The sequence below is a fragment of the Coturnix japonica genome, chromosome 2 (assembly GCF_001577835.2).
Source record: "Coturnix japonica isolate 7356 chromosome 2, Coturnix japonica 2.1, whole genome shotgun sequence".
NCBI classification, from domain to species: Eukaryota; Metazoa; Chordata; class Aves; order Galliformes; family Phasianidae; genus Coturnix; species Coturnix japonica.
The window spans coordinates 66,928,823-66,953,564 of record NC_029517.1 but is presented as its reverse complement, the minus strand read 5'-3'; the positions used below and the strand labels follow the sequence as shown (position 1 = coordinate 66,953,564).

Sequence of the window (24,742 nt, the reverse complement as noted above, 5' to 3'; positions counted from 1 at the left end):
CTGCCATACAAAGCACTTTTGAAACCCCTGGTGAGCAGAATTACACCCTGCACTTTCAGAGCTTCCCCCCCACACACACTGTCAATACACGTTGAGCAGCAGCAGGATGGCTCCTATCAACACCCTCCCTGCAGAACATGGAAGGCCTCATCTTTAGTCAATAGTCAAGAACACGACTATCATGCTCAACTCTAATTTCCTCTGTAAATTCAAACGCTGCTTTATTTATTTCACTTCCGTTTTTCCCATTTAGAACAATTTCTAAACAAGTGACAGGCCTTGAATGACACTCACGACTCCGAAATATCTGCAGGTGTAGTCAGTGCCCGTTAACACGTGTCACTTCAGTTAATTGTTGCTAAAAGTGAGCCGAAACAAAAAAAAAAAAAAAGGCAAATATATATATGCATCCAGCAGAATGATAGTGATCATCGCCATTTGATCAGTCTTCCCTGTGAGTTATATCTGCACGTTACTTTGAGGTAGCGCTAGAAAGAAGCGGTTGGTCCAGAGCATCCCTGCAAAAAGAAACATTCATGGCTTAAGTACCATTTACTATTCATGCATCCTCTTAAGAACCCTTTAACCTTTTTCCTCTCTCATTGACTTAGAGATTAATAGTAGCCCCTCAAACCTTCCTGATCAGAGAAGAGATAGGAAACACCCCACTACTATTCTTGAAGAAACTAGCAGGTTTTGTGTAAAGGTACCCCCTGCTGCAGCTGTATCCAATGGAAAGAGTTTACGAAACCATTACTGGATACTCCTATAGGAAACCTCAAACAATGGGGTGGCCACAGACTTTTTCTCTGAGGCTCACATGCTTTGGTCATAGGCCACAACTGCACCAGACTAAGTGAAATCACATACACATAAAGTGGCAAACCTTGTAAGCTTTTGAAGCTGTAACACTGCCATCCAAATTCAAGAGGCCTACACCTACTGTCTTGAGTTTCTCCCCTTCAACAACTCCATATATACACACAAGCAAGTTATTTCCCTCTAGATTCTCTCTGCTTTATCTCTCACCTCTAGCTCAAGTCATGCTCCTGTTACTAAATCCCCTCAACCTAATCCTTTAAAGATCACCAGCTCACACAAGGGAATGGCCCAACAAATTCCTGTGCCCAGCTCCAGTGCTTCTCTGCTTTAGAGAGAGCCAGCTGCAATTGCTGAAACTGATGCCCCTACCCCACCTCCATATATGTATACCTACATCACACATAGTAGTAGGGAACTGCCTCACCTGGCATTAGCAGCTTCCACAGCTACTGCCACAGCAATTTCTGCTCTTAGAATATTCTGTTTCCAACCTGACCTATTTATCATTATATATATTGTGAAGTAACAAGTAATCCAATACACAGAGGGTTAACTAGATCCAAGGCCTAGAAAATCATTGATACCTTCCAAGATGAGTAGTTTAAAGGCACAAGATTGCTAGCTCAAAGCTAAGTTTTCCTCCCTTCTCTCACCTGCTTTGAATACAGTCATCACTTAAGGTTTTGTAACTTCATAACTAAAACACCTAGTCATCAGGAATACCACAGAAATAATCAAGGACAGGCAGGAAATTAAAGCACTGTTATTAGGATATTTGTGTTTATGGTTGCCTCCTTTAAGTCAACAAGTTATCTCCAATAATTTCCAGGTTGAAAAGCATATTGTATACATGCGTATACAATATGTATATTGTAAATGTACAAAGTGTGAGCTGAGAAGTCTAACACTAAGGAGGGTAAGCAAAAGCTGAATGCTGAGGCTGAGATTGACAGCGGGGATCATCCTTAGTCCACAGAACTTTTACAGCTATGGCAGCTGAAGCCTGCACTTCTGTATGCTTAAAATATCAGATTTATAAACCAATTTGAACTGACTTTCACATTAATAATGGTGCCAGACTCCTGCAGGAGGAAGGGAACACAAGGATTTTCATGACAAAACCCAGGAACAATCTCCCACCTTATGCTGTTACGCTAAACAAGTAGTCTACAAGTGAGTGTTAGGTTTTGCCAGTGTCCTAACACACTCATATAAAAATAAAGATGAATGAGATATCTTTACTACCCCAATTAAATGCCATAAGCCAGAAGAGAACGTCCTACACATACATAAGAGTGAAGTCCCTTGCTGGCAGGTTTGCAGAAACAAAAGTTTATTTACACAGGCAAGTCTATCTTTAGACCTCAATTAACTCTTTACATTTCTAGAATATTTACATGATTTCATGATGCTCCAAGAATTGAGTGATTAACAACAACAAAAAAAAAAATGATTACAGAAACTGTCAAAAGCAGAGCCAAAAAAGAAAATCCAACCTATCGTTGTGCTTTAAAACTTATGATCTAGATTAATGTAGAAGAAGTGTAGTTTTAGCACCTTGGTCATAACGGCCATGCTATATAAGACACTTAAATAGCAGAGGGGATTTCGGAAGTGACCGTATCCAGAGGTTGCCAGTGACAATTCATAAGCGAATCATAGAGTTCTTCACTTGTCTCCATAAATTGTCTGTTCATTTCATCAACATCCAAATACAATTGCGGATCTGAAAATAAAAGCCCCAAGAAGTACAAGCATCAGCATTGAGGTACACACACAAATCTCAAGTGAAATGCCTAGTAAAACATTTTGGCTTAACAAAATAGATATTAAAATTGTATTAAGATTTTATTTCCCTAAAACTTTAAACAAACCAGACAACTCCCAATTCTCCTCCACGGATTTGTGTATTAGAACGCTAGGACTCTTATTTCTATTTCAAGATAAAACCATGTTTAGGGATAATCGACCACAAAACCGTCACAAAAATCATTTATTCAGCCCTGCTATACTGTGTATTCCATGTAATAAAGCTTTGAACACTAGAACAAGATGCCTCCATATGAGAAGCTGTCTGAAAAGGTTCCCAAGACAAAGAATTACGTTCAGTACCACATGTTTAAGCGCAAGCTGAAACCTCCCTTTAGAACCTGCAATGTCAAGCTTTTACCTCATGGCATAGAAAACAAAGCTCTCGCGTACGAAGGAGTTTACCATATAGAATCTGCTTAGTGGAATCAATACATGGAAAGTAAATCCTATGTTAGACCTTTTCAAAACACACTGAAGGCATTGTTACAGGAACCCTACTGTAGATGCCTCATTTTATTTCATATAGTGTAACCATATTAGCTTTAAAACCCCTAAGTAATAGATGAGCCACACAGAGGGCTGACTCCTGTATCAGCTGAATTTCCAAGATGATCTTACAGCTCATCCAGCCTTGTATTGTTTAAGGACACCAGTATGACTAAACACAAGACAACGACAGAATCATCGTTACCTTCAGTAAGTAGGTCTTCATTGATTTCAGCCATAGCCGTAGATTCCTGCAAGACAAAGTTGAACCATAATCAATTTCAGAAAGCTTCCTAAATTCAAAATAATGTCGTTACCCTGAGACATTCTCTCTTTCCACAGACACATAAAGTGCCATTTGCCCTTGTTACTTTCAAAAGAAGGACAGTATTACAGTGCAGGTTAGAAGGGACTTCTGCAGGTCATAGTTGACAAAGTGACCAAGATAAGACCATTTACAACAGCTATTTAATTTGCTCTAAGCAAAGCACATTGGGGGAAAGAAAGGGGGACAAAAGCATACATAATTATGTTGTCAAAACTGTTATTTGATACACATAAATAATGTATAAACTACTAATTCTATGCATAAACTATAAGCACTATAAGCATAGATACCTCTGAATGTAGTGTGATATCCTAATCTCCATGCTAAGCAAAAAGCATAATTTCAGTTTTAGAACACATTTACTCCAATTCATACAATTTGTACAGCTATCCACAGGTGTTTTATTTAAGGCAAGTGTGTAGTATGTTTTACCTCAAAAACAGCTGGTGCCATAACAGCATCTCCTAAAGAGCAGTCTCCAATAGCTTGCATGCTATCATAGGCAGCATAGGAGTTGTAGTTGTTATACTCAGCATATGCATCATAATTCCACTGTGAGTAGTAGTTCTGATAATCTTGGTAATAATCATTATAGTTGTATGACTGGTACCGCTGGAATTCTGCTTTCAGTCTGAAACATGAGAAGTTAAAAGAGTTTGAGAACCACAAACTGTAAACCCAGTTCTCTAGTTAAATAACATGCCAGCTCACACATTTCAAAGCTTAAATGAAAGCTTTATGAACAGTTGCATTAAGTGATAGCTTAAGGCACAGCACAAGATCTTGTATTTAAACAGAAGCAGATGTCCTCACCTTCACCAATATCAAAAGCAATTGTTTCCATTGATTAAATCCAGAGCTTTGACATTGTTACCATAGAGCATTCTTAGCGTTGGCATAAGCAAGCTACTCATAAGCCTTTGTGCTCTGCAGAGATTAATTTCAGACCAAAGACATTTATCAAGCACAGCTGCTTTGAAGATGCAGTCTTAACCCTTTCATATTTTGATTAATTACTAGATCTTTCTTCCAGAAAGGCATGAATGATGTCAGAGAAGCATCTTACACTGCCTGCTAGTTTGCCATGTCTATCTCTACTTGCACAGTTTTTTAGTTCATTAAGCATTCAACAGTTGCCAAGTACAGCTGTCAGGTGAAGCCAGTCTTGCTTAACTCCACACTTCTAATTGTCCAGTAAGATGACCAAATCAATGGGAAACTTCCCCTTCCCTGAGATTTTCCCTGGGCAAGTGGCAAGAATCAAGACAAGAGTTATCTAATCTAAAACTAATGCACGCTACATGAAGTGCATTCAGATAACCATGCTATGTATCCCAGAAAATCCTGCTTAGACATGTTCTCACCAATTCTGTACAGGCAGATCTCCTCTTACTTAAAGTGGGTAAGCAGAGAAATCAGTTGAAGACTTTTCTGTGTGTTGAACACAAACTGAAGGAGTTGAGAAACAGTCACCAAAATGAATAAACAATGTCAGACTGTTTAATTTGATGACTGGATATTCTGACTCTGAGACAGCATGGTACTCTGCTTCAGAAACACACTAATGATGCATAGTTCAACACCTATGTTGTATGTTTCACTACCATAAGTGTATGTAAGTCATAATATAGACATTCTATTGTCCTGCTACTGGAGTAAACAATCACCGTGAGACTTCTACTTCCAACTGCATTCCCCCTAAAAGCACTATTGACATTCTTCTGGATGGCAAAAGTAAGGAAATGTGTTTTTGAGACCTATTCTTGTTTCCAAAATAATTATGGTCAAGGCAGTTTTGGATAGTGCTCTCTCAGGCAAGAGCACTTCCATTCTAAAGCAAAAAAGAGGCAACATCTGCAGAGTTATGCTAGGTAAACAGAAACAAAAGTGTTATTAGTTTTTTCACTATTTATCAGAATATACAAGCTAACCTCACATACATACTGAAATTCTTCATATGGAGGGTTTTTTTTCTCCACTATCCTGGATCAAAGTCTATCAAATTCAGTATCAATTCCTTTCAATTTTCAGAGTTGAACTGCTGTAAGTGACTGACAGAAGTGAGATGTAAAGAGTAAAATCCCTCTTAGAAAGTGTAACACTCCCCACTGCCCTAAGCTATTGAAAAGCAAAGAATAGCACTTTGAAAACTGTTCTAGTAAAGTTTCCTTTGTCTTTCTCCCTATATTCCTATATTTTCCCCCACTTAACAATTCTTTTTCCAGCCAGCCTACTGTAAAACTAGCAATGTGCTTCTTTCCTCACATAGAGGGAAAGGCTTAAGAACAAAAACTCCCTAACATATAAAAACCACTTGTCCCTTCTACTTTACTCAGGCCCAAACCTGGAAAATATTTACAAATGCATTTGGCTTTGCTACTTGAGAAATAAAGCAGGCTGCAAGAGCAGCTAAGCCCAAGCTACACTGTGTGGTTAGACTTGAGTTGGATTCCCCCAGCAATCCTGAAACAGGCTGATAAATCCAGGGAGTCAAAACAACCTCTATATTTTTGATTTTGTAGACTGCATCCTACAGCCAGTGTTACAGCCATTACAGCAAGGGCCACAGACTTTACAAAGGCGAAGCTACAAGAATCTGATTATTTAGAAGAACTGTATCAATGCACAACTCATTGGTTACCTTTTAGAAATTCCTATGCTCAGCCGGATTCGTTTTCCCCCCAGACCTGGCGCATTCTGGCAGTCTTGCAGTGCCCTCATCTGATCACCTTGCTCACCAAATCTGACATAGGCATACCCTCTACAATTTTCAAAAGGGAGAGAACAAATTCTAGTATGCATAACAGTTACAAAGCTAATTAATTCAATTGCTGTCTTTTACAAAAACAGAAGGTAACGGCTACTATCGCTTCTATTATTTAAGCAACCTCTCTGGCATATGTGCATGCACGGAAGAGGCTTTCACCAAATTAAAAACTTGGGCCAGAAGCAAAAAGCCTGTTCTTTGGTAGCAATAAGATCACATTTGCTGAGAGACAGCAAAACAATACATTTTAATTTCTATCTGCATAAGTAATCAGATTCTATATTTCTGCATATACAGAGTTGATTTATCAGTTATGAACACACTCCTAGAACATTGGTATTCTTTTTATCTGCCTTCTCTCAAGCTTCTTGAATTAGTCTGTTACAGGCAACATTGTCTGAACAGCAAAATCCCTCACTCCTGCTTGACTCGCTGCATGGCCAACACAGTTTGAGCTAGGCTTTATTTACTAGCAATGAAACTGTATTCAAACTTCCACAACCCTCAGATTTGCCTGGTCTCATGCTTTCTCTCCCCCACATATAATGGGAATTTTGACCTCAGTATTGCAGGTGACAGAAAGCAGCACCAATTTCAGTGCACAGCTCTCCCCTCTCCCAGCACCTGATTTGATTTTTATTTTTTACATGTAAACATGCATGTGACACAATTAAACCTCTTCAAAGTTAACTGTTTAAACCAGAGTTTTAGAAACTCAAGGACCTGTGCTGTTAAGAAGAGCAGTGCTTAAGACTAACCTCATTCCTCTTCCCTCAGAAAAAAAAGCAGAGAAGTTCTGACATGAGTTCTTACACAGCACTCCAGAAGCAAACACAACCAATGGCATTACAAAGTAGCACTGAATTACCTGGAATATCCCAGCAGGTCTGTCGCTATTTTGCAGTCGAGACACGAGGGATACCTCTTTAGGAAATAGTCATAGAGCTGGAAATCATCCACTTCTGGAGTAAGCTCCCCAACAAATATTGAATAATCTGGTCTTTAAGAAGATAAAGAAAACAGTTTTAAAACTTTGAGACCAAAATACTGATTCTGGTATTAAAACACTTATTATATTTACAGCTAGTTAAAACCAGACAAATTAGTGTAGAGTACTGCAGTGCAAAAACACACTGAAGTGTACAGAACTGCCACCACACCAACATACAGATCTCTAGTGCTGTGTGTCTATTCTACTACTTGAACAAGGATCCATTTTCTGAGAACTTTCAGAAACTTGTTTTAAAGACACATTTATATGGAGGAAGGTGTCCCTGCCCATAGCAGGGAGTTGGAACTACATGATCCTAGCGGTGCCTTCCAACCCAAACCATTCTATGATTGCCCAAACAAGAGCCACAGAAATACCACGAAGAATTAACTTGTACCACAACTGTGACTATTTTGCCACTACCTGTCACTGATAACAGGAGGGCAACTACAAACAACATTGTTTATGAAAACATATTACCAATAAAACACTTGCATATACGTATCACACCAGCCATCGCAGAATTTTTCAAGTGAGTGATGAAATCCTGTGGTCACCACCAACCTCAGCAGATAAAAAGAAGCAGAGCATTTCATGTTAGAAGGACTTTACCTGACTGTACTACTGGTGGTAGTAGTAGCGCTGACAAACTCTATTCTTCCTGGTTTTATTTTGTTCTTTTTCTTCCGTTTCTTCTGCGGTGTTCTCCACCAGCTGTAGGCCTGGAGACATTCTCGCTTTTTCCCAAGTAAATCCTGTTGGGATAAAAACCACCTCTATAGTATTTAGCCTCATTTACATTCCTCCCTCCCACTCCCCATCACCACAGGTGATTTCCCCATATTCACCTTGCCCTTGAAAGAAGCCTGGGGTCCCATTTCTCCCTCCGCCTCCCATGAGGGAAAGCAGCCTCTGGGGAAAATGCCTGGCAAAAATAACAGAGCCAAAGGATTGTATGAACAGCCACATTCCCCTGACTTGTCAAGCTGGCTAATGGATTGACAGCTTCCTCTTGGAATTGGGAAGAAAGCAGTTAGTCCTTCGATGCTGGTCAATCCTAAATGTTAATTAGCTTCAGGACTGGACTGTGCTCCACCTGAGCTCTAAGACTCTCAAAATAAAAAAAAAAAATAAAAGCCTTCAGTGGCAAAATGAGCCAAAAAATATAGAGACAGATATATCTATCTCTATACCACTCTTGCTCAAAAAGGGATTTCAGCTGTCCCTATCTCCCCTCTCTTAGGGATTCTTCTTTGCTTCTAAGAGATGCCTCTCCTCACTACCTAACACTAGGCCAGGTATATTCCCAGGCCAGGAATAACAGGAGGCCCATTAATGGGATGGAAGAAGAAAGCAGACCAGAAACAGGCACCAACTTGGCTGAGGAAAAATACTAAACCCAGATGCAAGGCCAGGAAAAAAAGAGGCAGAAAAAGCACCTCAAAAAACAAAACAAAAAAGCCAAAAAAATAACAAAAAACTGTAAACCCCAAAAGGCACAGTTTAAAAAACATGGGGTAACTACACACACAAAAAAGGAAACAGCCATATTAACAGGTTGCCTCCCTCTTTTAATATTCTGAAGAACAGTTTCTAAAATTAAGAATGGTATTTTTTCAGTAGCTTTACTTACGCAGTGTTTAATGTTCTTCCTCTAAAACACCTCTACATAACTTTATATATAGAGAGTGTTATTTGCAAGATCCTTCAGAAGAATTCATGCTCAAATAATCCAAACTGCAAAGTTTAATATCATGCTCCCAACCTGTTTCGGTTGCTTTGATCAAGCATACAGAGGACAACCACCAACTACCAAATTACCAGAGGAAATGATGGGACTAGAAGAATATCCCACTCAGAGTGAGCTAGCTATTTCAGCTTCACATTTACTGGGGATTTTGAATGTTTTGGAACCCATTTTAGACGCTACAAACCTGAATTTCTCACCGAATCATCTTACCTGGCTCGCCATGGCTGAAAAAATAGCTGTCTTCTGCCTTCTTCAAGGGACACGGGTGCACAAGTTGAGTTTATCGCAATCCTTCAGCTGGGAAAAAAAGCGTGAAGGAGGACCAAGAATCTTAATTCTGAAATCAACTACTTTCAAAGACATTCACCCTGTCTAACGTTTTTAACATTCTTAATTCACAGCTTGAAAATTTAAGTTCTGACTTGTCATTGCCAAAGCAATGGAGATAAGAATTATATATTACTATGGGGATTACAAGCAGAAGTTATTTTTAGGTTGTAGTAGTTCACAGATTTTTCCTGTTGCCCAAAGAACTACAAAATTCCATAAACAGGTTTTTAGTTACCTACAATTTATTCAAATTATTACCAAATTATAATTGACACGTTCTGAAATAATTAAAAACAAGCTGTTTTCTACAATACCTCAAGGTCTGCTTCACCCCACCTCCCCCAGCCCCTTTTGAGCCAAATTAGAATTGGTACCTTCCTATGGCACAAAGGTATACAGCTGAAAAGGAGCAGTGATACTTCCTAAGTGTTGATGAATAAGAGAGTAAATAAATAAAGAATACTAAAGGTAAAACTGATCCAATTGATCCTTCTCTGAACCTTTTCTTAGTTATATCTTGTCTTTTGTCTCTTCCCAGACATGCTTCCCTAAGAATAAATTAGTAACAAGTAGGAACCTTTTACTACTACTAAAATTCAGGATACCCTTAAGAGGTATATACTACTCCCAGTTGATAACCTTTCCTGCCCCCATCCAAGTCACCCCAGGAAACATTTTCATTTACACAATACAAGGGCTGCTCTAAAAGTAATGCCTCCTGTTATGGTGGCCCACAGTGTCAGACATGGATGTTGGTAGTATGGCAGTAAAGGCTGAATCTTCCCACCAATATCCCATTACACGTTGCTGATGTGGGACAGACAGCTGCAGAGGGGCAGTCTGACAAAATGGCATCTAAGTGTGGGTGAAGCAAAGGGGTGGAGTTTAATTCCTCCATGCAGAAAAACCAGCACCTACTGACATTCATCAACACTTGCTGAACATTTAAGGAGACAAAAGGGTAGATGTGAGCACAGTGGGTGGTGTGTTTCAACAACAGCAACAGTGGATCAACCTCTGCTGGTACAGATCTGCAGGCTCTTGCTCATGGCTGGCAAAACACACAGCTGATGTTGATGACTATGTTGAAAAGCAGTGCTATTATGCTTTCCATAGCTGTTGTAGCTTGTGGAAACAAATAGGAGGCACTACTTTCAGAGCAACTTATGTATTATCCCCTTGTACATGATTTTTCATCCACCACTACTTTGTTTTTACATTCAAGGTAACTCTTCAAAGCAGGCACTTGATTGCTGGAATTTAACTCCCATTTCCACCTAAGAAATTACGTAACACTCTGTAAACAGATTGGTTGGCATCATATTTCCATAATTACAGAGTACTTGCAATGCCTTAGAGGTGTGACCACACAGGTGAACAGTTCAGCATGGTGCTTCTATAACTGGGCTACGCTATCCTGACACAGGATAGTCAAGGCGTTACACAAGCTCCCTATGCACTTCATTGCCATACCCAGTTGGCACCCAATAAAGTTGTAAAGTACCTTAAAGCCCTTAAATACAAGTACACACCAGTAAGGTCAGTATATAACCTCTCACTGAACATAACTGAGCTTAGTAGGAGAAATGGTCAACAGCTTATTTTTTTTCTAGTTAAGGATGTCATAGTAATAAAAACAGCCTTAGGTTCCTTAACTTCAGTTCCTTAACTTCAATCTTACTTTTGTTAAAAAGGAGCCGAACAGAATCACAGAATTGTAGGGGTTGGAAGGGACCTCTAGAGATCATCGAGTCCAACCCCCTGCCAAAGCAGGCTCCCTACACCACGTCACACAGGAAGGCATCCAGGCGGGTCTTAAATATCTCCAGAGAAGGAGACTCCACCACCTCCCTGTGCAGCCTGTTCCAGTGCTCCGCCACCCTCAAACTCTCAGTGCCTTAAATACTGGATACTGATTCTTGTATTCTCAAATGCATAATGCTTTATTTTATATATTTTCACAAAACTTACCACTCTTCCCACGTGCAGATTTACCAGGCGATGCCAAACGCTACAACACACTTTTATACCAAAAAAAGAAGAAAAGTATGAGAGGGCAAACGATGCGATAGTTCAGCACTCAGTTACTGCGGGCTCATGAAAAACTGCTCTTGTACTCTTTCCCCGTCTGATCTTCAACGGTGTTTCTGCAAGTCAAAAAGACATTTAAAAAGCAGTTAAGAGAGAACATGACACGGCACAGTCACCTTTATGCCCAGCTATGCTCACACCGGGTTTATATACACGGTGGGGCAGGTTCAACCTCCGGAACTGAAGTAGTTCCTTCTCTGGATGACAGAGGCTCTCCATCCCATGTGGGGATGCATGTTATCTGTATATACGCCTGCTCCGCTGTCTCAGTAGCGCATAGAGAGGGGGGGATGGGGGTTGTTTGCCACCGTGCCGTGCCGAGAAGTGCGCCCCGCCCGGCCAAAGTCCTCCGCCACACCAGCCTGGGGCCGAGGCCGCGCTGCCCGCTTACTGCTACACCTCACGACGATAAAAAGCTCCAGCAAACAGACACACAACCGGACAGAACAAGCAATCACGCCGCTTGTGTAGGGCTGGGCACTGCGGTGCCGCTCGGTTCCCCCCGCGGCGCCTCAGGATGATGCGGCCTAACGGCTGCGGCCTCCACACCCCGCACTCACACACCCCGTCGGGGCAGCCCTAATACACCAGGCTGCGGGTTGTGCCGCTTCTCCCTCCCCTCCGGTGCTCGACCACCCGCCTCCCACCCCCCGATCCCGGCCCTCCCGCCCCGATCCCGCACTAACGCCTCTCGCCGCCCGCGCCGCCATGGGGAGCCGCCACCGCGAGCTTCCGCCCTACGAGGACCCTCTCATGGGCTGCCCGCGGCCCGCCCAGCTCCACAACCCCGCCTGGCTCCACAGCCCCACACCGCCCAGCCCCACACGTTCCCCCTTGGCCGCCCCCCACACACACGGCACCGCCCCACACTCGCAGCCCGGCGCGGTGCGGCCCGGCAGGCAGCGCACAGGACAGGCCGAGAGCGGGGAACGAGGCCCCGCGCTGACGGAGCGGATGGAGCTGGTGGCTGGCTGCTACGAGCAGATCCTCTTCGGCTTCACAGCGCGGCCCGGAGAGGTAACGCCATGGAAGGGAGGGAGGAGAACACACCTGAGGGAGCCCCGCTGCTCCTCGTTGTCGCCGCTCTCGCTCAGGCCGTGACCGCGGGGCCGCCTCGGGGTGGGCTCTTAAAGCTCGGCGGGGCGGCGCCCGCAAGCACAGGCTCGTCCCACTGGGTGTTTGGTGCCATGCGGCTCCGTTGCCTTCCTGCCGGCATCACAGAATCACTGAATGACCCGGGTTGGAAGGGACCTCAAGGATCATGTAGTTCCAACCCCCCTGCCTGGCAGGACATCAGACGGCTGCAACGGGAGCTACACGTGGCCCACAAGGGCCGGCGCCATGTGGGCATTAAGGGGGAACGGGGAGTTGGCCCCCACTTGTAGCTGTGTCTTACCTGTTGCTAACTCTTACCTTCATCACTTCTTGGCTAATGAAGCAATGAGGATCCTTCACTTCATAAAGACCCCTTTGCTTTGTGTTTCCTTCACAGCCTTGGACGGTTACACCTGATTTTACTCACCATGCCCACACCGCTTCCCTGTCAGCGGTAGCGGTGAACAGCAAATATGTGGTTACGGGGAGCAGGGATGAGTCGATCCAGATCTATGATATGAGGAAGAAGGTGGAGCACGGGGCGCTGCTGCAGCACAATGGTAAGGGAGCTCAATCACAGAATCACAGAATGACCCGGGTTGGAAGGGACCTCAAGGATCATGTAGTTCCAACCCCCCTGCCTGGCAGGGCCACCAAACATACACATTTACTAGATCAGGTTGCCCAGGGCCCCGTCCAACCTGGTCTTGAACACCTCCAAGGACGGGGCATCCACAACCTCCCTGGGCAGCCTGTTCCAGGGCCTAACCACTCTCCTAGTGAAGAATTTCCGCCTAACATCCAACCTAAATCTTCCCTCTTTCAACTTAAAACCATTTCCCCGTGTCCTGCTATTATCAGCCCTTTAATCCCAGGTGTCCTTTTTCTCCTGATAATCTAGAAGTATATGGAGCTAAACTCACCACAGTACCTGCATTCAACTTAGATATGGTAAGCAGGGTGCTTTTGTTACAGTTGAACCTGGCTGGCAGCTCAGCACCACGCAGCCATTTGCTCACCATCCCCATCGCTGAAATGTCTTTGGCTCTGTTCACTGCTGCTCAGCAATGACTGAAATGCCTGTGTTATCAACATTGGTTTTCTCCTAAAGCCAGAATGCAGCATCATACCAGGCACTATAAAGAAAATCAACTCTGTCTCAGCTGAAACCAGGACAGCGGTAAATTCAGCTGTGTGCCAAGAGCAGGGCTTTGATGTAAGAACACTGCATAGCAGTGGGACAACCTGTGTGTCACCTGCACCACGTTGGCCAAGTACTGCTACGTCAGAGAGCAGATCACACACTTCATACATGTAGGACTGTAGAGGAGCTAATAGAGCACATCAACAGATATCACAGGAAGGTTTGTTCCTGCCATGTTTCAGTGGTATAGAAGCACTTTTATTTGCTACTATGTTCTCTGTGTGGTAATTGTTCAGTATGTACATGCTTGTTGATAGCTCTGGCTCAAATTTCTAGGCACAATAACTTGTCTGGAGTTCTATGGTACTGCACATCTACTGAGTGGGTCTGAAGATGGACTCATTTGTATCTGGAACACAAAGAGATGGGAATGTCTGAAGTCCATTAAGGCGCACAAGTGAGTTTCTTAAATCTGCGTATTCAGATGAGTTTTCATAATTATTTTACCTGTAAATGATAATATGTGGCTAACAGTTGGTTTTGTTTTTATCAGGGGGCAGGTGACATCTCTTTCTATTCATCCATCCGGGAAATTAGCTTTGTCAGTAGGAACAGATAAAACATTAAGGTGAGTCCAAACTAATGAAGAAGGGCTTAGAATTATAGCTCAGTAATTTAGTTAATTCTGCTGTAAGCAACAGGTCCGTGTTGTGACTAGTCTGTGTGAGAATGATGAAACATTCAAGGCCAGGCTGGATGTGGCTCTGGGCAGCCTGGTCTGATGGTTGGTAACCCTGCACATAGCAGGGGGTTGAAACTACATGATCATTGTGGTCCTTTTCAACCCAGGCCATTCTATGATTCTATGAGTCTTCTTGCTGAATTCTAACTCTTGTATGAATGCATTTGCATTCTGGAATAAAAATTAACGACTGAAAGCTGTCAAGTTGTATTCAGTGTTAGAAAAGTAAATTTACACTTGGAGTGTATATAAGTTGCCATATATGTACAAGTATTTTAAGCTTGCTGTATTATCGAGACAAATTGCTATTTGGCTTCCTTTTGTGTTTTGCATTGCAAGCTGGTTTATAAAATAAATATCAGAAATGCAGCCATACAGCATATAAGTAATATATTGTCATCAGTTTCTCCTGCATTAAGGAAAGCACTGAAGGACAGAGAGATGATTAAAAGCCTCCTTCAGATGCATGATGTCAGCTGATAGGACTTCAGTTTCACTGTGCTGTTTTTAACCAGAATGCACGTTATCTATTGTCGTTGCCTTTCAGAACTTGGAATCTTGTAGAAGGACGATCAGCCTTTATAAAAAACCTGAAGCAAAGTGAGTTTATCAGCCTAAAGCCACTAAAAAGTGGAATTAGATGGTTGTTTGGTTTTGGGGTTTGTTTTTCAGAAAGAAAAGCAGAATGTGTTAATCAACAAGTCAGTTAATTATTAACTCTTTTCACAGCATATCTTACACATGCTGGAAAGCACGTGTCCTTGAATAGTAGTCATTTACCAAAAGGAAAACAGTGACAGTAAAAATCCTTTTATCTCCCCTTGGAGTTTGATGTCAGGGTATTTAAATAAATATGGCTTTTTTCTTCCTTTATACACTTCTGTTAATCAGAAATGAGAACTTAAGAGCATGCTTTTACTTGATTACTCTGAATTTTTCTCTGCAACATATTCATATCCAGAGAACTGTGTTCTCTGGAACATAGTGTGTAGCCACTGCTAAAGGCTTTTAGTGTCTCACGTGTTATAGAATGCAAAAAACATTATATATATGTGAGAATGTTCTTCTGTGTACAGATGCCCACATAATTAAATGGTCCCCTGATGGAAAGAAATACGTGACCGTGATAGCAAATAAGGTGGATATCTACAAACTCGATACGGCTTCAATCATTGGCACTATCACAATAGAGAAAAGAATTTCTTCCATTCGATTTATTACAGTAAGTACAAAAGAAGAGGCTTTGGGAAGCTGCCTGCTTTGAAACGTGTGAATTTAATCACACTTGCATTTCTATTTTTCATCCCAAGGATTCTGTCCTTGCTGTAGCTGGAGATGATGAAATCATAAGGTTCTACAGCTGTGACTCTCAAAAATGTCTGTGTGAATTTAAAGCTCATGAAAACAGGTATTTTATATTTGTCTACTACTTAAATATTTATGGCAGCACTGAGTACTCAGTATACAAAGTTCAATGACTTGTAATGTTCAGCACATTTTACTACCGTTCTTGTATTCATTTAGAAAGTAAATGTACTTAATATGCTAAATTCCAAGTTCGGGACAGACTTGTTTGCTTTTGGCATAAGCAGAAGTGCTCTGCTATCCTTGCATGCTACTAAAACATCCGGCTTTAGAATTAGGAATATTGCAGTTCTAACCTTAACAATTTAAGTACTGTGTAAAACATTAAGGTCTTACATAAGTACATAAGATCAGTATAGATCATATCTAAACATGTCTTATATTTAAGACCCACATGTACTGGCATGCCTCTATATTAATACTTTCTTCACAAGGAAGATCTTCCTCTCTTTTTCCTCTCTTTTCTCTCCCCAAAGCTTTGTTGTATCTGAACTGATATGTCTCTACAACTTATAACACCTTCATGGGGTCATTGGGTTCTGTAGTGCTTCTCAGTCAGCAGATGAAAATGGCTCCATGGGGTTTCCACTGCAAAACTGGATTATACTGGACAGGCACGTTTGAAATAAGACATCTTGTGATGTCTGACTCCCATAGTTGGGTCAGTCCTCGTGACAGTTGCACCCTTTGTGGTACAGAATCACAGAATGACCCGAGTTAGAAGGGACCTCAAGGATCATGTAGTTCCAACCCCCCTGCCTGGCAGGGCCACCAAACACACACATTTACTAGATCAGGTTGCCCAGGGCCCCGTCCAACCTGGTCTTGAACACCTCCAAGGACGGGGCATCCACAACCTCCCTGGGCAGCCTGTTCCAGGGCCTAACCACTCTCCTAGTGAAGAACTTCCCCCTAACATCCAACCTAAATCTTTTAACTTAAAACCATTTCCCCGTGTCCTGCTATTGTCAGCCCTTTCGAAGAGACTGAAGGTATTGAATTATCCAGCAGGTTGGTTGGGGAGCTGCTCAGGGGTCAGTGGTGCTTCTGAATGCCTGGTTACCCCGGTGTATTTGCAGTGGAAAGCTGCTGGGTGAGAAGACCAAACCAGAAAAGGTTCAGCCAAATTATTTGATTTTCTATCAAATGCATGTTATATGTATGTAACGTTTTTATGCTTGTATATGAAACGTGCTTACATATATATATGTACAGTTTTTCTCAGTATATTTCACATGTTTCTGAAAGTGAGCACTGGTATTTGGCAAGTAGGCAAAGCTATCTAAAGAATATTTAGCCTTTTGAGTTTCTAATTGTTTAGGATACATAAAACATACCAGTTGTATTCATTCCAGACAATAGGATATTCTCTGTTATTGTATACCCAGTATTTTTCCAAATGCTGATTTTAATTATTAATCAAAACAGGAAAGCATTAGCTGCTGTGTCACTGATGTGGATATTTGTGTGTACTTAAAGGTTCTGAAATGCTCTGAATTTAACCCTAACTGCCTAGCAAGGATGTGTATCCCTACTATAAATGACAGCACTCAAAACAGATTACCTTTCCAAGTTACTGCCTGTCATTTGTGGGTTTCTTACTGTTCAAATAGACTCCTAGAATGTTGCCTGTGCACCTTTAATTGCTGTCAGCTTACTGTTCTGATGGGAGCTGCCGTGTTACACGGTGACCAAGTATAACATTTTCTTTACAGAATAAAAGACATCTGTAGTTTTGAGAGGGAAGGACAACATGTTATTGTGACTGCGTCCAGTGACGGTTACATTAAAGTGTGGAATCTGGATCTTAATAAGGTCGGTCTGTTAAACTACTTGATGCAGTTTGTGACTTTAAAGATCACGAAGTCCGTTACTATACTGTGTACATTTATTTCATGTCTTTTCAAACAGTTCTGAGTAGCACAATTTAACAAGGAATTGAGTCTTATCTTTAAAGTTCCCCTTCCTTATTGTTTTCCTCTGGGATTTGTCTTGTAAAATCAGAATTAGATGTTTTATTCAATGCCTGATAATAAGGGCTCTACTATAAATATCTTAACGTCGAAATCTCACTTTATATTTCTCTTCTGAATTCACATATTTTTAATTTCATCCCTCTTTATATTCTATTAAGTGCAGTAGTGAAAATCCTTTTTTCCCCTTCGTCTGTAATCCCAGGTCTGCTTTTACATGATTGAAACAGTGATTGAGGAACTCTTAACTTTCTCTATATTGTTGTCTTTACTTTGGCCAAATGTGTGATTTTCTTTCTTTTTACTGCACAGACAGATCTTCGTAAACCCCTGCATAATTCTGTGGGTTGCTCTGCCCAGCTCTGAGAGGCACAATAGCATTACTAGAAATTGTTTCTAGAGGATCAGTGCTGCCATTCTGCACATGTGTTTGTGCCACATTGTCCTAGGGAACAGGTTGCCCAAGGAGGCTGTGGGTGCCCCATCCCTGGATGCATTCAAGGCCAGGCTGGATGTGGCTCTGGGCAGCCTGGTCTGGTGGTTGGTGACCCTGCACATAGCAGGGGGTTGAAACTGGATGATCGTTGTGGTCCTTTTCAACCCAGGCCATTCTGTGGTTCTATGATTCTCCCAAAAAGGAGTGGGAACTGGGCCATAAAATACTTCCTCAGTTTAAATAGTTTAGTAAATTTTTAAATAGAAGTGATGATTAATTAATTTTCTTTTTCTATGTTCAGATTGAAAACGTGCCATCCTTATTATGTGAAGTCAGCACCAAAGCTCGGCTGACATGCCTTGCAGTGTGGCTTGACCAAGCTTCAGAAACGAAAGAAAATTGTGGAGAAGCTGCAACACCAGCTGAAGGTAATAGAATTGTCTGTATGTTCAGTGGTTAATGTGACTGTGAAATGTAAGATAGTGAATGGGAGGTTTTTACTGTATGCCTTGGAAAAAGCTTTTGCAGTTTGAAGAATTGGGGATGTGACACTGGCAAGTTGCATAGATATCTGCACCCATTTAATAGTGTCTCAAGCATGCACATAATAAAGCCACAACTATGGAAACTATTTGTGAGCGGACACACACACAGGAACTGAGTGACGATTTGGAATGGAGAGAAATAGTTCTTTTGTGTGTGGAAACTTAATTTGTGATACCTTGCATTGTAAGTAGAGGACAGCTTTTCACTTCTGGGATATGAAAGCTTTGTTTCTCTTCAGTGGAATAACACACACTGGGGGAGACTCTGAAGCTCTCACAGAATCACAGGATGACCCGGGTTGGAAGGGACCTCAAGGATCATGTAGTTCCAAACCCCCTGCCTGGCAGGGCCACCAAACATACACCTTTACTAGATCAGGTTGCCCAGGGCCCCGTCCAACCTGGTCTTGAACACCTCCAAGGACGGGGCATCCACAACCTCCCTGGGCAGCCTGTTCCAGGGCCTAACCACTCTCCTAGTGAAGAACTTCCCCCTAACATCCAACCTAAATCTTCCATCTTTTAACTTAAAACCATTTCCCCGTGTCCTGCTATTGTCAGCCCTTTCAAAGAGTTTACTCCCCTCCTGGGTGTAGGTTGTCTCTCAGGACAGATAACAAAAGAATAAACAATTTGACAGAACTGCATGTTCTTGCATTCCTATGAACAAAATTAGATCTGATGCTGGTGCAGCTGGGCAAACTTAGGAAGTCTGGCTTAGGGGTTGGTTGGTAGCATGAGTTGTTTGGGTTTTTTTGCTGTTGTTTTCCTGTCTAGTAAGTTGTTCCATATTTGATCTTTAGATGTTTTCTTAACAGAAAGTTGCGTAGCTGGCACACTCCGCTCTAAATAAACTATGGTTTAAATTCCTCCTTTTTTTAAATGGGAGATACAAACAAGCCTGTAATATTTTAGACTACAGACTGGAAATAAATATCAGAGTGAATAATTTCTTGCTTCTTTCAGCAAATGAAACTGAGAAGCCATCAGTAGTCAAGAAGAAGAAAGTTTGTGGGATGAATAAAAGTGGTAAATTGCTAAAACAACGCAGAAGAATTGTTCCAGCTAAGCGAAAATTGGAAGCTCCACTGCAAAAGAAGAAAAAGAAGCAGAAGCAGAATAGCTCAGAATGAAGGTGAATGCTGTTTCTCCTGGATAAGAAGTAACTGCTGGTGTTGCTGTAGTTTTTACAAGGATATTTTCCAAGCAGAGGACAAATACCTCAGAGCTGATAGGATTTTCCAGAGTAATTTATTTTTTACCCAGATGAATTGGCTGATCACTTTGAGAAGCAATAAAAGAGATGGCAACTTTACCTGAGAGAACGAAGCTAAAATAGCCAGCTAAAATGATAAAAAGAGCGACATCTGCCTCAGTTAAACTTGTGTGTCTCAACTATATACGTATTAAAGTTCTATATCATTTTTCATTCTTATGTTGGAGGTTCTCTGTTCTGACCACTGACAATATGATCTGCCTTTGCCACTCATGAGTTGTGAGAATGCCATGTCTGAATAGGCAGTAAACTCCATTAATATGAGCCCAGTTTAATTCAGCAATGAAGTTTGTTGTTCTGTTTTTAACTTAAATAGGCTCCTACAGTTAACACACAACTTAGGCTTTTCTCTCATTGAAATTTATATATAATAAAGAGATGTAACATTTTGTCTTAGGGCAAAACGGCTGCCTCTAATAGAACAATTTTCACTGTAATTTCAAATACACAAGCCCATGGCTGTGAGCATCACAGTGACCGAAGCCAGGTGTCACCAGCAAAAAGCCAGTCTGCACTTCATCTTCAGAATGCCATGCCCACCGACCATGTCCTTCAGTGTCACATCCACACGGTTCTGCACCACCTCCAGGGTTGGCGACTCCACCACCTCCCTGGGCAGCTCATTCTAGTGCCTGACCACTCTTAGGAGAAGAAATGTTTCCTAACATCCAACCTGAACCTCCTCTGGTGCAACTTGAGGCCATTCTCTCTTGCCCTATCGGTGTTTCCTGGGAGAGGCTGACCCAAAGAGGTACCAGAAGCAGTGCTGAAGTGGCACAAGAACCTCGAAGCAAACCAAAATCAGCAGCCTGGAGGCCGCCCCAGAGCTCCAGGCGAGTTACCCGCAGCTCCAGCTGAATGGGAAGACTCCCACGATCACCGCCCTCCAGCACAGGCGGGCTCTGCAGTCGCTTTTTTCCTCGAAGCGAGCGGAAAGGGGCGGCTCCGGGCGGTGCGGGCATCTCTCGCCTCCCCTTCCGCAGCGCGCCCCGCTCCGCCCCGCTCCACGGCCGGTAGGTGGGTACGGGAAGCTCCAGTGCCGGCCCCGCAGCTGCTTTCCCAGCGGATCCTGAATTTCAGTTCCTGGTGTGGGGTTCGGGCAGGCCTTCCTCGAGGGATCCCCTCCCGAGGCAAAATATTGCCTTGTTATTATTCCCCCCCGTCCTTCCCCGCCCACCGCGTTTAGAGCGACTCCCCTTCCCCCCCAGTTTATTTTCCAGTTTGCAGCATGGCCGTGGACTGGATCGGGTTCGGCTACGCCGCTCTGGTGACATCGGGAGGGGTCATTGGCTACGCTAAAGCAGGTAAAGTGCTGGAAGCGCCTTCCGACCCTATTCCCTGCGGGCGGGCGAACCGGTTGCTGGTTCCTACAGCCCCTTATCTCGCAGCTCCCGAGGGGGAGAAGGCGGCGAAGCTGATAGCGGCAGCTCGGAGCGCGGTGCTGTAGGGAGCAGCTGCTGCTGGGGCCGATAAGCCGCATTGTGCCTCCTGCGGAGCGCAGATAGCCCAGCTCGGCCATGGGTGATGCAGCTGGAACGGAGTAGGCTTGCTTCAGAAATGCTCTTCTGCTTTTAAGCTCGGTCCTTTCCTGTGCTCCCCATCACATGCTCAGTTTCCACCCTGTTGCTTTCACTTCTCTATCACTTCCTCAGTTTGCCCCACTCCAGGCAGAGGCGTGGATTCATCCCCTCTGAAACTCTACTTGGAAAGTCCCTAAACTGTCATAATGTTTGCAGTACGAAGGTGTGTTACTTCATGATGGAAGACACCAAGAAGCTCCCCAGTAGATACGACCACACAGGTGCTCATGCCCGCTTCAGCCTGCTTTCTGTTGGCTTCCTTTTTCCTCTGGGCTTCGAGTGGAGTTCAGAGCAGGAGGGACAATAGAAGCATAGAGGTGTTGGAAAAGACCTTAAAGATCATCGAGTCCAACCACAACCTTAGTACCCTGACTCTAACAACCCGCTGCTAATACATATCCCAGAGCACCGCATTCACCCCCCAGTGGTCTTGTCACTTCATTGCTCAATGCCTTCTGTAAATCACCAATGCTCTGTAGCTCAGGATTATCACTTGTGCTGAGGACAATATACCATATTATACCAATATACATACAAAACAACTCATTGTATATATAATCTTAAACATGCAGCATTCAATCCCTCAATTTCACTACTTTTCTTTAAAGACACCCCAACCTCCTTCCCCAGTCTAGTTTATAACAACGAATGTCCATGTTTTTTTCTGTTATTTATAGTGTTTTACAAAACAAGTCACTGGTTTGTTCTTGAGCTTCCAATAAACGCATCATCTTTTCTTTATTCAGGCAGTGTCCCATCGCTGGCTGCTGGACTGCTCTTTGGAAGCCTGGCTGGACTGGGCGCCTATCAGCTCTCCCAGAATCCAAGCAATGTTTGGATTTCTCTGAGTAAGTCTTTTAGCATTTTATTTACAAAGGCCTTCTCAGGACTGGAGCTCCCCTTTGAGAAGTCAGCTACTGAGAGTCACTGCTTGAAGGGGCACCTCTCATGGAGCATTCAATTGCTAAGGCACCCCGCTCTTTTTCATACATATGAAAGTCAGAAGTGAAAGGGGAGGGCCCAGCATTTCTCTGTTTTAGCGCTGTCTGCAGTGCAGCCCCCTTCATTTCCCCAGCTACTGGACAGGTGAAAGGCTGTGCATAGTCACGCCTCATCGACTGGCATCAGCTGTGAGTACAGCCAGAAGAACTGGACTGAGATCAAGTATTTTCCCAAATGTCAGCCACAGTCAGATTATTTCCAGTGTCTAGAGAAACACATTTTGACAGACAAGCTTGCAGAGTGTGTGTGCAGAAGCACAGGGTGCAGGGAACTTGGCTTAGAATATCCCCTCTTCATGCACTGAGGCACTCAAAAACTCACAGAGTTTATTATCCCTTTTTAAATCCATGCTGTGAAATAAGCCTTTCTGCTTTTTACTTGGTGATACTACTTAATTCTGTTCTGAAACTGTAACATCTCTCTTACATGTGTACATCTCTGCTGACCGGTCTCTTCAATCTTTCATTTAAGTTACATCTGGAACGCTGACGGCCATAATGGGAACAAGATTTTACAACTCTGGGAAGTTCATGCCTGCGGGGCTGATTGCTGGTGTCAGGTACAACACACTACACTGTTTTGTTGGGTTCTTTTTTACTTCCTCAATTAAACCTACATGGAGTAAACACTATTTTCTGCATCTTTTTTTGTTTCTGTGCATTGTTAACACGAGAAATATTTGAAAACGAGTTGACAAGTTGTTTAATTCTGTGAATTTACCGGGTGTTTTTCACCTTGTACAGTTTGCTAATGGTTGGAAGATTAGCCATGAAGATGGTGGAGAAGCCCCATGAAAAGTAACTGCTCATATTAACAGCTTAGCACCTGGATGAGGAAACCTGATAAGGACGCTGTGTGAACACAGAAGGTTGGGATGTACAAGGTGCCATTTATATCAAGGATCTGGTAGAGCTCTTACTGTGTAGCAAGAATTTGGTCCTGGTTGCTTTATTGGAACACATTTCAATGTATTTTTACACTTTGGATTTTTATATTCCAAAATATACCAATGAAATATATGAAATAGAGGGGATCTGTAAGTAAGCAAGCAGCCATGAAGTGTCACCAGAAATACAGTATGCTTTACCTGCTGAATTCTGAGTTGATATATCACGTCTGTATAAAGCCAAACCAATCTCATCTTTTTGTTGTGAAATGATGCTGAAATGTTGCTTTTCTACAAGTAAAACCTGTTACAAACCTTTATTTGGTATATTTTTGTCATCTTTTCTGTGTGTGTATGGGGTATTTTTTTATTTCTACGTTCTTGTTTTTACCTCAGTCTCTGCGCTGAACTGCTCTATGAATGTTGTCTTTTGATGCTATTCAAAAATCACTTGTTAAATGGAAGAGCTGAAGGTTAAATTAGGGGCCTTAGTTAACACACTAATTTTAATTGATTTACGGCCATTGAAACACTGCGTACTTTGTAACCTATAATCTAAAGTGCTACTTTATGTAGTGACTACATAGTCTTGAGTTACCAGACTTGAACATGTCAGAGTTTAATTGTGCCTCCAGAACTCAATAAATACATCATAGTAAGGATGGAACAAGAGAATTTAGGTTAACAAATCCTTCTCCTGCAGACTGAAACTCCAGGCCTCTATCCCACATGCTGCTGTCACACTCAAAGTGCCACACAAAGAGCTGGGTGGTAACAGGTGATGTGAAGTACTTCATCTCTCTCCTGAGGGCCTCAAAGGCTGCAGGAGGGAATTTTGTGTTCATTTTGGAAGATAAATGAATTTTTGAAGACAGGATGTCAATGGATGTCACACCCTAAACTGTTCTTTCAGTTCATATGAATTTCATGGCTAACAAAATCTCTTTCATTTAGTAGAAATAAGTAGTGTAGGTTAGGAATGTAGGTAAGGTTGTGCTGGTAGAACAAGTGTCTTTCAGTGTAGCAAAGGAAAACGAGAAGATGGAAATGTTTCTAGTTAAATGGTTTAGAGGGGAAGTAATCGTGATCCATTCTATCCCTTGTTCTAAGAATATAGTCAATGACTGTTTTTAATGCAAAGCATATCCTCTAGCTCTCCTTCTGCAGGCTTTGGAAGTGCCATTTGCCATGTCCCAGTTCTGTCAGTCACTGTGCTGGAGCTGCTGGCACTCTGTCATCCCTGGCTGAGGGGCAGCCTGTGCTGAAACTAATACGGCCTGAAGTATTCAGCAATTATCATTTTTGTGATGGTAAAATTCCC

The 24,742-nt window shown here is 42.5% G+C and overlaps 3 protein-coding genes across 9 annotated transcripts; 2 read left to right on the top strand and 1 right to left on the bottom strand.

Annotated features, from left to right (window-relative positions):
- Positions 1-190: 190 nt before the first annotated feature.
- LOC107309689 (tRNA selenocysteine 1-associated protein 1-like) lies at positions 191-12,557 on the bottom strand. 5 transcript variants are annotated; one of them, XM_015854685.1, is made up of 11 exons: positions 12,428-12,557; positions 11,258-11,433; positions 9,167-9,253; positions 8,055-8,131; positions 7,819-7,961; positions 7,084-7,215; positions 6,090-6,209; positions 3,881-4,079; positions 3,326-3,371; positions 2,380-2,548; positions 191-518 (listed from the first exon to the last, which is right to left on the bottom strand). In XM_015854685.1, exons 4-10 carry the CDS (start codon positions 8,082-8,084, stop codon positions 2,412-2,414), a joined length of 807 nt encoding a protein of 268 aa, XP_015710171.1. In that variant the 5' UTR covers positions 8,085-8,131; positions 9,167-9,253; positions 11,258-11,433; positions 12,428-12,557; the 3' UTR covers positions 191-518; positions 2,380-2,411. The 5 variants fall into 5 exon arrangements, with proteins under 5 accessions (XP_015710171.1, XP_015710170.1, XP_015710174.1 ...); XM_015854684.1 differs by lacking the exon at positions 12,428-12,557 and adding an exon at positions 12,064-12,178; XM_015854688.1 differs by lacking the exons at positions 6,090-6,209; positions 12,428-12,557 and adding an exon at positions 12,064-12,178.
- On the top strand, positions 12,112-20,112 carry PAK1IP1 (PAK1 interacting protein 1). Of its 2 annotated transcripts, XM_015854683.1 has the most exons (10): positions 12,178-12,394; positions 12,870-13,032; positions 13,953-14,073; positions 14,170-14,244; positions 14,906-14,958; positions 15,435-15,580; positions 15,669-15,766; positions 17,439-17,538; positions 18,434-18,560; positions 19,644-20,112. In XM_015854683.1, the coding sequence occupies exons 1-10, from the start codon at positions 12,332-12,334 to the stop codon at positions 19,808-19,810; spliced, it is 1,113 nt and encodes a 370-aa protein (XP_015710169.1). In that variant the 5' UTR covers positions 12,178-12,331; the 3' UTR covers positions 19,811-20,112. The 2 variants fall into 2 exon arrangements, with proteins under 2 accessions (XP_032298394.1, XP_015710169.1); XM_032442503.1 differs by lacking the exons at positions 17,439-17,538; positions 18,434-18,560; positions 19,644-20,112 and adding an exon at positions 16,732-16,839 and having other exon boundaries at positions 12,112-12,394.
- An 814-nt stretch (positions 20,113-20,926) lies between these two features.
- LOC107309690 (transmembrane protein 14C-like) lies at positions 20,927-23,741 on the top strand. 2 transcript variants are annotated; one of them, XM_015854690.1, is made up of 4 exons: positions 20,927-21,257; positions 22,280-22,381; positions 23,007-23,094; positions 23,279-23,741. In XM_015854690.1, exons 1-4 carry the CDS (start codon positions 21,182-21,184, stop codon positions 23,334-23,336), a joined length of 324 nt encoding a protein of 107 aa, XP_015710176.1. In that variant the 5' UTR covers positions 20,927-21,181; the 3' UTR covers positions 23,337-23,741. The 2 variants fall into 2 exon arrangements, with proteins under 2 accessions (XP_015710176.1, XP_015710177.1); XM_015854691.2 differs by lacking the exon at positions 20,927-21,257 and adding an exon at positions 21,507-21,754.
- The last annotated feature ends 1,001 nt before the right edge of the window (positions 23,742-24,742 follow it).